At 38.3% G+C, this 13,155-nt stretch overlaps 1 protein-coding gene across 19 annotated transcripts in view; it reads right to left on the bottom strand.

The window, feature by feature from the left end:
- Positions 1 to 13,155, bottom strand: part of CDC14A (cell division cycle 14A) — a 210,689-nt gene that overhangs the window by 110,834 nt on the left and 86,700 nt on the right. For all 19 annotated transcript variants that reach the window (XM_086391454.1, XM_086391462.1, XM_086391465.1 and 16 more), the window contains one exon: positions 10,391 to 10,470. In XM_086391454.1, the coding sequence (XP_086247580.1) occupies positions 10,391 to 10,470 (80 nt within the window). The remainder of the gene's footprint in view (positions 1 to 10,390; positions 10,471 to 13,155) is intronic.

The following is a 13,155-nucleotide window of genomic DNA, read 5'->3' as shown; positions in this document are numbered from 1 at the left end:
AAAAAAACTAATGCAGATTTTTTTCCCAATCACATCAAGCATCAAAAGCAAAAAGATTCATGGAGGCAGAAATGACTCCAAAGATCAACACTGAGAAGCAGAGAAGTGGCCATCATAAAGAAAAGTTGAGAATGAAAGAAAAGTCTTAGAGCATTGCAGAAGGTGTTAGATAAAATTGCATTCCCATAGGGCAGAGGTGCAATGGGTTTACAACAAAGGAAAGAATTTATTACCTTAAGGGTCTAAAGTTGCTAACACCAAGGCCACTACTTATTTTTTCTACATACCAACTATATTAATTAATACACATTCAAGGATACAATTCAGGGGATGTGGAAACTTGGCAGCAAGCACTGGCTCATCAATGAAATCTTTTACTAGTTTATTCTGACAGTTTCTAACTCTCTGAGAGGCTCTAAGCTATTTGAATATCTTAAGCTTCCCGTGCCTTTTGAGGCTGGGAGACTGTAAACAATCGTATGCATAGCTGTAGGAGTCCGGGTAAACTTGTCAGGCGAGTTAGAGAGCTATCTGAGGGGTTTGGATTTAAACACTCCTAATTGCCCAGGAACTTTATTAATTGGAGCTGTAAGTTAACTCTTTGACAGAGAGAGCGAGATGGTGGTGGGGGACAGCCCCCAGTAAAGTCAGAGGTGAGAGCACAAAGCAATAAAGTAGGCAGACTCTGGTTTTTGGGGGTAGATGCTCGAGAATATCCAGGGGGACTCCTGAGGCTCGATCCCGCCTTTGCGTGTGCTGAGCCTCCTTCCTCACGACCTTTGTCATGAGTGGAATGCCTCTCGCCAGCTCCCGGCAGAGCATAAAATAAATTTTGTTTCTACATTTTTGATACTCAGGGAAAAAAACATGGTATTAAAGACAACTTTCCTTTTGAAATACAAACAAAAATCACAGTATCATATTCGAGCTAACAAATATTTGGTTCAACATTTTATGTTGAGATACATTTTATAATTACATCTAACATCTGCTAGCACATATTTACTTTGCTTTAGAAGAAAGTAGGCAGCCTAATGCCAAATTCTAAGAGGTTGACCCCTTTGAGCCTTTGTTGAGACCTACAAGCTCTGGCATGCCCAGAGAAGATTTCCCGTTAAGACAGGGCCACATTACTAGCTCAGCAACTGATATATCACTAGGGGTCATCCCCAAAACACAACAAACCCATCCCTGAACACAAACAGTATGGGTTCATTTTAATAACAAATGTCATTAAAGGATTGCTAGGGAGAGGTTTGTGGGTTCTCTATTAAGGAAGGTTTTCTGATATCAAGTCAGCTTTAAGAGAAAACTCCTGTTCCTGTTAGATTCCTATTCCTATTAGATAAAATACCCCTATTTGACACACCATCTATTTCTAAGACTAAGGAAACAGCACAAAAGCATTTCCACAAATGGCAACTTCTTATTCTAATCCCAAGAGACCTATTTTGTTCCACACAGGTGTGGATCAGGAAATGTGCCGTAGAGTTTCAGAAGGCTAGTTCTGCTGAATGTTAACAGAAAGATCCCTGTCCATCCTAAAGGAAATAGATCCTGAATATTCATTGGAAGGACTGATGCTGAAGCTGAAGCTCCAATACTTTGGCTACCTGATGAGAAGAGTCTACTCATTGGAAAAGACCCTGATGCTGGGAAAGATTGAAGGCAAGAGGAGAAGAGGGTGTCAGAGGGTAAGATGGCTGGATAGTAACACCAATGCAATGGACACGAACTTGGGCAAACTCCAGAATATGGTGAGGGTCAGTGGGGCCTGGCGTGCTGTAGTCCATGGGGTCCCAAAGAGTCAGACACAACTGGGTGACTGAACAACAACAACAAATCTTATAGAGCAGTAGTTCACAACCTTGGCAGCATATTGGAATCATTTTGGTAGTTTTTAAAAATCCCAATACCCAGACTTCACCTCAGGCCACTTATATCAGAATTTTGGGAAGTAGAACCAGCATCAATCTTTTTTAAAAGCTTCCCAGACTTCTAAAAAACAAGTAAATGGGGCTTCCCAGGTGACACACGTGGTAAAGAACCCACTTGCCAATGCAGGTGACGTAAGAGACACGGGTTCGATCCCTGGGTAGGGAAGGTCCCCTGGAGGAGGACATGGCATCCCACTCCAGTATTCTTGCCTGCAGACTCCCATAGACAGAGGAGCCTGGGGGTCACAGTCAGACACGACTGAAGCGACTTAGCACACAAACACATGAGAAGCAATATTCCTTAGGGAAACACTGACTGTAAGCCTCTTATTCAAGCTAAAATAAATTCGCCATGCAAAAATATGTTCCTGGATCTATACAGGATGAGACCAACCAAAAAAAATAACAAAACAAAACACACGCTAAACTTAACAACTGGTGACAAGACAGCCAACATTCAACCAGCTTTATTTCACTGGATGTCAGCATAGCACCCTATCTCATCCTCACCTCTGCACCTAAAGCCATTATTTTTTAAGTCATGCTTTCGGTATTTGTCTTTGAAATTGGGACCCTGATGTTGTTTATTTTCTGTATGGTTGTATTCCCCATTTAATTTTATATGTCATAGAAAAATTGGGTTTTAGCAGATTTATGAATCATCAATACCAAAAAAGTTACCAAGCTAATACATATGGACCAACAAAAAGAGAAGTGCCAAGTGAATTTAAAAGCACAAAAAAAGATATAAAAGCAGAGTTGTACAATTTAGACGGGTTACCTTTTCAATGTTAGGAGAGATTTAGAGAGTTTTCACAAACACTGTTTTATGAACACCCAAAAATGCAGATTTAAAAACCACTGCCATTGACTACCAAGAAAATAATCTAGGAATTCCACTAAGGTTTGGTGATTTCATAGACAGGCTGCAATTAATATGACTTTGTAGAATGACTGGTCAACAGTACACACTATAAATTTGGTAGTACAGTGACTGACGGAAGAGAACCTAAAAAGACTCATACCAGGCTCGCCAATTCAAACTCTGTGACTCTGGCCCGAGAAATGAAAGGCCCCTTGTTCCTTTGACGGCCAACGGCCAAGCCTACAGTAAAGATGAATGGACTCAAAGAATTAAAGTAAGTGAAATATACTCTTTTCCTCTAGTTTTAAGCCAAACTCTTGATAAATACATTGGCGATTTTAGTAAAGTGAAAAGTATAGCTTTTGACACATTTACTTTTCAATTAAATGGAACACCCTAAAACTGCAGACATGACAACAAATACCCATTGAGTGTCACACCAAGAAGAAATTTAAATGCCACCAAAGTCTACTATACTTACAGTAATCAAGGATAGGCAGCAGATGGAGGTAGGAGTGGGAGAATTGAACGAAGATGGTCAAAAGGTACAAACCTCCGGTTATAAGATAAACAAGTACTGGGGATATACAACACAGCATGATGACCAGAGTTAACACTGCTGTATGGCGTATTTGAAAGTTCTTAAGGGAACAGATCCTAAAAGTTCTCATCATAAAAAAATTGTAACTACCTGAGGTAATAAATGTTAACTAAACTTACTGTGGTAATTATTCCACAATATATGGATGTCAAGTCATTTTGCTGTACACTTAAAATTTATAGTGTTGTATATCAATTATATCTCAATAAAACTGGAAGGAAAAAAGAATAAGCAGTAAATCTATCTAAACCTTTTCTTAAATTTGCTTCATCTTTAGTGAATTTTTAGCTAGGTTATTTACAATTTGTAAGATAAATCCAAATAGAAAAACTCACATTATTCCACAGTGATAAAAGAACAGGCTCTGCATGATTAAAATACCTTTAGACCATCAAATTTTGCACCTGGTCTTATGTCCCTGGATATGTTCCAGTGTCTCCTAGTTTGTAGTCTGTAGGAACTTGAATAGCATTTGTATCCTAAGGCAATGGCACCTCACTCCAGTACTCTTGCCTGGAAAATCCCATGGACGGAGGAGCCTGGTGGGCTACAGTCCATGGGGTCGCTAAGAGTCAGACATGACTGAGCAACTCCACTTTCACTTTTCAGTTTCATGCATTGGAGAAGGAAATGGCAACCCACTCCAGTGTTCTTGCCTGGAGAATCCCAGGGACGGGGGAGCCTGGTGGGCTGCTGTCTATGGGGTTGCACAGAGTCGGACACGACTGAAGCGACGCAGCAGCAGCAGCAGCAACAGCAGGGCTTCCCTTGTGGCTCAGCTGATAAAGAATCCGCCTGATATGTGGGAGACCTGGGTTTGATCCCTGGGTTGGGAAGACCCCCTGGAGAAGGGAAAGGCTACGCACTCCAGTATTCTGGCCCAGAGAATTCCATGGACTGTATAGTCCATAGGGTCGGAAAGAGTCAGACACAACTGAGCAACTTTCACTCACTCATTGTGTAAAAATTGTATAAATCTTAATTATGTTGAATTGGTTCATAGAGCTTTTCAGGTCTACTCTATCCTTCTATTTCTCTGTATATTCATTCTATTAATTTTTGAGAGTTTGATATTGAAACTCTAACTAAAAATCTTAATTTAATTAAATAATTGTAATATATAGTGGAACTATGTAACTTTGTTCTGTATTTTCCAAGTCTCCTATAAATGTGTTACATTTTCATAATTTAAAAAATAAAAAAGTTTACAAATAGAAAAACTCAATCAGATAGTACTTTTAGTTAAAACAATACACTGCAAACATTATATTATACAGTATCCTACTTATCATTATAAAAAGATAATCTATGCCATACAAATGAAAAATTACAGCACCTAAGACCAATTCCTGCATTTTTATTCTCCATTTTCATCTTAAAGTGAAAGGCATTCATGGCACCTATCCCTAACATCTCCAATCTCCAGTTCCAGTGTTAAACCTCCTTCCTCAATATTCCCACATCTCCTAATTCCAAACTTTAATGAGACCCTTTAACTACTTTACATACCTACACATACACAAACTACACACTGAGTTCCCTAGTGCAGGTACCTGGGTGTCCTGCTGCTGCTGCTGCTGCTAAGTCACTTCAGTCGTGTCCGACTCGGTACGATCCCATAGACGGCAGCCCACCAGGCTCCCCCATCCCTGGGATTCTCCAGGCAAGAACACTGGAGTGGGTTGCCATTTCCTTCTCCAATGCGTTAAAGTGAAAAGTGAAAGCGAAGTCGTTCAGTTGTGTCAGACTCTTAGCGACCCCATGGACTGCAGCCTACCAGGCTCCTCCGCCCATGGGATTTTCCAGGCAAGAGTACTGGAGTGGGTTGCCACTGCCTTCTCCACCTGGTTGTCCTAATAACCTTTAAACCCATAGACTATCACAGTGACATGCACAGAAAAAGCAATAAATTAATTAGTGTATATATTATTCCCTGGCACACAAATAAGAAGAGTCCAATCCCAGTCCTTGAGAGAAGACTGTGCTGTATTTGATGGAGAGTCAGCTCTGCAAACAAATAATCACAATATAAGACATTTGTTTTCATGGTTTATGTAGCAAACGTAATAGGCCATGAACAAAATGTAATAGTAAATTATAGGCACAGGACCTGCCAAGCTTCTCTAGAAAAATGAGCCAAGTCACTACAGAAGAGACTGCTCCAGTAAATTTTTGTTAAATCAATAAAATGTTGAAGAACAGCATTATTTAAATTTAAACCTTAAAACACTTTTATTAGAAAGACACTAAAACTATGTATAGAACAAACAGCAACACAGGCGTTTCAGTAAAGAGGGCATACAAAGACACCATTCACACTTCAACAGGCCTTCAAAACTCTCTTCATTTTTCTTAATTCTTACACGATAAAACAATCACATTTATTTATTTTTATTTTTTTTTAACAATCACATTTAAATAGAAGTTCCTTTTGCAAATTCCTGTTTTTTAAATAGAAGTGTTAATGCAGAAAGATTAATGTAGAATTATGCAAATTAATGCAGCATCAATGCAGATTAATGCAAAAGTATTAATAAAGAAAGAAGGATTTTAAAAAAAAATCTAGAGAATGAACACAGAAGTGTAATTTAACAATAAATGGAATGAAACCCTAGATCAAAGGAAGGCCAAGGTGATGATGGCTGACCAGAACTAGTATAAAAATGATTCTTAATAGTACTGCATCAGCCTTAAGTTGATCTGGGCTGTAGACTAAAATCACTTCCCATCTTATGTCAGCATTAGGAGAAAAAACTGTTTCTGTAATAAAATTCCAGAAAACTAGTAGTATTCTTTCAACTAAATTTTTCACTGAATTATAAATGCACATTGTGTAGTATTTTCTGCTTCAAATGTATGATTTACAAAGAGTACGGATTTAGAAATGCAACTTAATATAAATACAACTCAACATACAACATGTTCAAGATCAAACTTTTAGTTGGAAATAGGTGCCTAAACTAAGAAAAAATGTCTGTGTTAAGCATTCTTTTTTCAGAATTACTCATTACACATTACTCATTACTCATTACACATTACTCAAACTTTTTAGGTCTAACAGCAATACTATAATATTCTCCAGAGTATTATCTCAGTTTCTTCTAAAAGACATTTGAGATCATCTGAATTAAAAGGCTACAGTTTAAAAGACAGGAAATGATCTAAATGTCTACCTGAGAGAGACTGGTTAAATGCACTTTGTACATTATATAGCAGTCTATGGTGTCACACAGAGTCGGACATGACTGAAGTGACTTAGCAGCAGCAGCAGCATGACAAAATGAGGAGGGACGGTCTCTATGTATTTGTGTAAAAAGATATCCAAGATGAGTTAAGGGGGAAAAAAATCAAAATGCAGAATAGTACATATAATATGTCACATTTTGTGATAAAATGGGAAATATAAGACTTTTTTTAGACTTAAAAGGCTACATAATATCTTTATTTGCTTATATACACATAAAGAAACTCTAGAAGGATATAGAATAAACCAATACCAGAAGATACCAGAAAGGACCAGATAGATAAGAATCAAGGGTGGGAGAGAGATTTTTCAATAATACCTTGTTATATATTTTAAAAATATTTAAACCACATTAATGTATTTAACCACAGAAATATTTTCAAATATTTAAATAACAATTTGGAAAAATAGGCTACAACTATAAAAATTATGATTTAAGTCTATGTAGTAGTAATAATTTTCTTACTATCTTTTCTTCCATTCCAATCTTATCAATTATTGAAAAATTCTAGTTCTCAGGAAACTAATTACCTGTCACATATAAGCTAAAATAAAGTTATGCTTAAAGGAAATATTCATTCTTTCCTTCTCCTCCTCAATATCTTCATCTAAATTGACAATTAAGGATAACAAGGCTCATCTGGCTTGTGAAACAAATACATCTCCCATGAATTTTGAGTGGATAACATTAAAAGCATAAAAATTAATATATATTTTCCACTTAAAATACCTGAATAGATACATTGCCCACTGGGCCTACTGACTGGAATTACAATTTTACCAATGTTACAGCATTACAATTCCGAGGTGCATGTGCTGTTTTCAAAATAACAACAAAAACTGTAAACATTTTTCTGATTTAAAAAAAAATTTTAAAGAATCATCACTGTCTCCAGGAAAAGTACATCTATGATCCCTTCACAGTTATTGGCCCCTTTCTCACCATGGATGCTATGGTTCCTACCAATGTTGGAAGTTGTCTCAGACACAATGCCTTCTAGGACTGTCCAGCAGGGCACACTCATGGCGAACTTTCCCTCCTCCACTCTCTACCTCCAAACCCTTTAAAAGTCCAGTTTAAATGAGTCTGATACTTTCTCACATTTCTGTCAGAATCTTTTCTTCTATTTTTATACAACCCAGTTTTTAAATAATTAATTATGTGCCTATAGAGCCACCTGCCCCTACTAGAATGTATGATCATTAGAAACACTTCCTATTCATTTTATATCCTATGGATAATCCTTATGTCTTATTAATAAATAGTAATAGTACTAACAAGAACGAGAAAAACACAAACCAGGTACTGCAGCAGGACAGTGATACAGCATTACCTCATTTCATCTCTAAGATAGCCTTGAAGCCATTGTACAGAAAAGGAAGCTGAAACTCAGAAAGGATAAGTAATTTGCCCAAATTACATGTACTTACTATATACAGAAAAGAGCAGAACAAATCTTCAAACCCAGGCAGAGTCTCTGCCTTCAAATCATACACTCTTAACCACTTTGCTTAGAATTTAGGAAGTAATTAATATTATCATTACCACAATGAACTGAATGTTTGTGTCCCCCAAAAGTCATATGTTGAAAACCTAACCCCCAATGGGATTGTATTAGGAAGTGGGACCTTGGGAAGTAATTAGGTTATGAGGGTGGAGCCCTCATGATTGAGATGAATGCTCTTTTAAAAAAGAACCCCAGAGAGTTTTTCTGCCCTCTCCCCACTATGTGAGGACACAGCAAGAGGTGAGCAGGTGCATCCCTGAAGAGGGCTCTCACCAGAACTTGACCATGCTGGTCCCTGATCAGACTGTAGAACCATGAGAAACAAACTTCAGTTATTTACAACTCACCCAGGCTATGGTACAGCCCAAACTGACTAAAACAATTATGCTTTTCTAAAAAACAGAATTATATTGTGCAAAGAACTTTCAAATTCTAGAAGGCATTAGAAGTGGAAGGAAATAACTGCTTTCTCATCACCATTAAAACTCTCCTCTCATAATCCTGGGCCTCCCAGGTGGCGCTAGCGGTAAAGAAAAGTGAAAGTGAAAGTTGCACAATCACAGGGTCCTACTCTTCGCAATCCTGTGGACTATAGCCCACCAGGCTCCTCTGTCCATGGAATTCTCCAGGCAAGAGTCCTGGAGTGGGTTGCCATTTCCTTCTCCAGAGGATCTTTTCCTGACCCAGGGATCAAATCTGGGTCTCCTGCATTTTAGGCAGATGCTTTACCAACTGAGCCACCAGGGAAGCCCAGTGGTAAAGCATCTGCCTGCAATGCAGGAGACCTGGCTTTGATCCCTGGGTTGGGAACATCCCCTGGAAAAGGGAATGGCTATCCACTCCAGGACTCTTGCTTGGAGAATCCCATGGACAGGAAGGCCTAGCAGGCTACAGTCCATGGGATCGTAAAGTGCTGGACACAACTGAGCAACTAACATGCATTTCTCATAATCTGCCCTCTTCTATCTGCCCTTCAATGTCTAATTAGCTTATCCTCTGGGCTGCTTGAGGATATTTTCCTCTCACTGTCCCAATTCCAGTACTTCACCCCTTGCTTTCACTGAGAAGCTAAAGCATACTAGGCGCTGTCACCCCCTACTCCTCCTCTCCTTGACACCCACCCTGTGTCTAATAATACTCTTTTCTGTGGTCAAGAAACAGAGGTGGGAATCCTCTGAATCTCAGAGGATTCAGTCTTAATTTATTCATTAGAATAAATATTTACAAAAAGCATCTTTAAGTGTGAGGCACTGGGACCTGCTTTTGTGAGTTTCAGGAGAGTAATGAACACAAAGAGGTCTCCTCAATTTTTCCTGTTCTTTTCTTTCTTTATTGTTGGTAATTTTGATATTAGTAACAATAGTAAGCAATCCATATGCTTGTAGATTTGTATACTAATAAAAAGGCAAAAATATTAGAATCATTCTCAATTCTATCAGAGATGTCTGTTGTGGAAGTTCTGATATATGTTCCCTTCTACTCTACAAATAAGCTCAAGTTTACCTGAAATTTTAAAACATCTTCAAGTGATACTTACAAAATATCGTTTTCCAACACTGTAATGAGAGACAGCCTTTCTCTGGACGGAAGCTAGATGTGTCTGCTGAACAAGTGATTTAGGGTCCCCACTAAAGATGTGCATCTGGGAAGGTACTTTCAGGGTCTTATTCTATATTTCCAGTCCCTGACATTTGGTCAGAGCTCAATCAACGCTCACAAAATGAAAGAAAGAATGGATGAATCAGTAATATGCAAGTGAAAGTCACTCAGTCGTGTCCGACTCTTTGCGATTCAATGGACTATACAGTTCATGGAATTTTTCAGGCCAGAATACTGGAGTGGGTAGCCTTTCCCTTCTCCAGGGGTTCTTCCCAACCCAGAGATCAAACCCAGGTCTCTCACATTGCAGATGGATTCTTTACCCGATTATTGAAATTTAACAAATCTTGACATGGTTAATTAGGTCATAAACCAGGTACTCTTCATGCTTAAATCATCAAGATACAGGAAAAAATTCAAGGAAAAAAATAATTCCTAAAAAGAGAAAGCTATTTTATTCTTACTAGATGGGGGAGGGGATCTCTAAAAAAATGAAATAATAAACACTAGTCTCATTTCATTCCACATAACATCACAGTCATAGTCTTAATACAGTTAAAAAACACAATAATCCAACTCTAAAAGAGAGAGCTGCCCAGCAAAGTGCCACAGCTCAAGTCTCACAAGCAGTTATACCTGAATGGAAGATAGGGGGGGTTTGAGCCAGAGAGGAGTGCTCTGTAGGCTTCTTCTGGTGTCTTCTTTAAATAGATTACCTAAGACAAATAAATAGCAACATTTAGAATACAACCAAAGTATGACACAAAACTAATTTTACTTACTCACCAAATTTGCATTTCCGTTCTTTCACTCTGAATATGACAACTGGCATGGTGATAATGTTGATATTTAGACAGCAAGCAGGCTGCCAAACTTTCCTTTTCAGCTTAAAGCTGAACAGCAGCCTTTGGCTTAAGGATGAGTAAGAGCTTAAAGACACAGGAAAGAAGTTGCTCAGTGTCTGACTCTTTGCAACCCTGTGGACTGTAGCCTATCAGGCTCCTCTGTCCATGGAATTTTCCAGGCAAAAGTACTGGAGTGGGTTGCCATTTCCTTCTCCAAAAGACACAGGGCAAACCCATAAAGGGGCCATCCAGGGCTGTTTAAAGGCACGTTGAACAGAAATAATGGCAGGGTTTTCTCTAGGGAACAGAATAATTGTACCTCCATGATTGAACTGTGTGTTCACCAAAGACCAATATAGAGTTCTCTGTCCTTCACAGAAGATCTGCTGTGAAGTAATTTAGTTCCTGGTGAATTCTGAAAGACATCTCAGGGTACAGGACCCATGGGAGATCTACTGAGTTCTCTGCCTGCTCTGAGGAATGCCTATGTTGCTCTCTAAACAATCAATAAAATCACAATGAAATGAGAGGAAATGCATGCTGGTAAGAGCACTGGAAAACATACTGGCTAGGCTCTTGATGTCGAGGATGTTTAAATCCCTCCAGACCAGCAGGACAAACTATCTTAAATAAAGACACAAATAAAAAAGAGTTCTTAAAACCAGTAAACTATTTCCACTTAATCAATTTATTGACTATATACAATAGATGCCAGGCACTGTATGAGGAATTGCCACCTTTCTTAATAGAATTTATGTTCTTGAGAGGCAAAAACAATAATTAATAAATTATTTATTAAAAAATAAATACAGTCTGAAATAAGTGCTAAAAAGGAAATACGCAGAGTCCTGGACAAGAGAAGACCTACTTAATACCTCGAAGTGGTCAGGAAGGGGTCTCTGGGAGAGATGTAGGAGGAAACCCATGGAATAGCTAAGGGAAAGGGGGGACAGAAGGGGCTAGGTCCTTGAGTGGGGACAGCGCTTGGTGAGCCGGACAGAGATCAGAGGCTAGGGAAGGGGGAAGAAGGGAGAGTCAGTGAAGAGCCTTGCAAGCCATGATGAGAGTTTGATTTTATTCTAAGTGCAGTTTAATATTTTAATTCTCAGACAAGAGCACTGATCCTTTTCCTCTACAGTTTGAATCAAATTTGATCCCTAAAATCCTCTCTACCTAGAATTAATGGCATTATTTCCTTAATATGTCCCAACATCAAAACCCTATGCATGGAACTTCCCTGGCAGTCCAGTGATTAAGACTCCATGCTCCCAGTGCAGGGGGAACAGGTTGGATCCCTGGTTGGGAAACTAAGATCCTGAATACCACATAGAACAGCCAAGAAACAAAAACAAAACAAAAAACCCTATGCGTTTCAACAACAAAAATGACAAGAGTCCCAGTTCTTAAAAAGTAGGGTTTATTCTCTGCTTACAAAGTTTCTTTCAGCTTTAAGCTATTCTGGTAGCAATATATTACACGTATTTAATTATTAGTAAGTTCAAGACTAGAAAACAACTCAATTCTCTAAAAAAAGAAAGCTAAAATCAATATATTAAAAAAATACTTCTAACTTTTATTAAGAAAGTTCCATATTCCTATGACAAGTAAACAAGGTCTGATAAAGCACCTACCAAACAAAGTGAACTGAATATGAAACAAAAACAGCAGAGGAAATGAAACCATGGTAAAAGAATGATCCAGACAGGAGATGCAGACTCCACCAGTGGAGAACCACATCTCGAGTTGCAGCTAAAATGATTACAAAAATTCACTTAAACCAACCCTAGCTTTAAAAACCATTTTCAGTAACCAACATTAAAACAGGAGTTTGTTGTTCCCTAATGGGTAGATTATATAATACTCTACAGGTTTGGTTATAATGCAATGATTTTTCAAGCCTAAAGATGCAGCAGTATTTGCAAGTTGACTATGCCTGCTAAAAGAGAAAACTGTTTGTAGAAAGCTCCTGTGTTTGGATTAGATAATTAAAGCTTATACAACCATCTTTGAAAAGCAAAATACATTTCCATTCTCAGGAGCAATTACATTAACTCCATTTAATTTTGAGGCAATCATTCTACAGGAGGGAGTTAACAGCCCACATGAAAGACTTCTCTAGACCGGTTACCCCACAGAGTTTTGCTACTCATCTTACCTGCATGACTTAGCACACATGACCCATATTCTCACACTGTAAGATGAGAGTCTTTGTTTTTATTTTTATCCCAGTGCTTAATCATTAATAAGTGCAAAGTGAAACTCAACAGAGGCCATCTAAATTCCAGGAATATTCTAGGGGCAGGTAAATGCAATGTCCTTTTATAACCTGATGATAGGTACTTGGGAGACTGGTGAAATATTCTAATAAAGCAGTGCATCACTGAATACATGCATGCTGGGGTCATTAAAATGACAAATTCCATCTTTCCAGGAGAAAAAATGTCTTGGATTCTTATGCCAGGTCTTCTTTGATATGCCACTGATTAAAAAGAGAAAGACTAGAGTTCAGAAATAAAACAAATTTATTAAGCCTTTGCTGTTGAGGAACCTAAAGCT

The sequence above is a fragment of the Bos grunniens genome, chromosome 3, assembly GCF_055505025.1.
Source record: "Bos grunniens cultivar Pamir isolate PY7600 chromosome 3, Bosgru_T2T1.0, whole genome shotgun sequence".
Lineage (NCBI taxonomy): Eukaryota > Metazoa > Chordata > Mammalia > Artiodactyla > Bovidae > Bos > Bos grunniens.
This window is presented reverse-complemented; position numbering and strand designations above follow the sequence as displayed.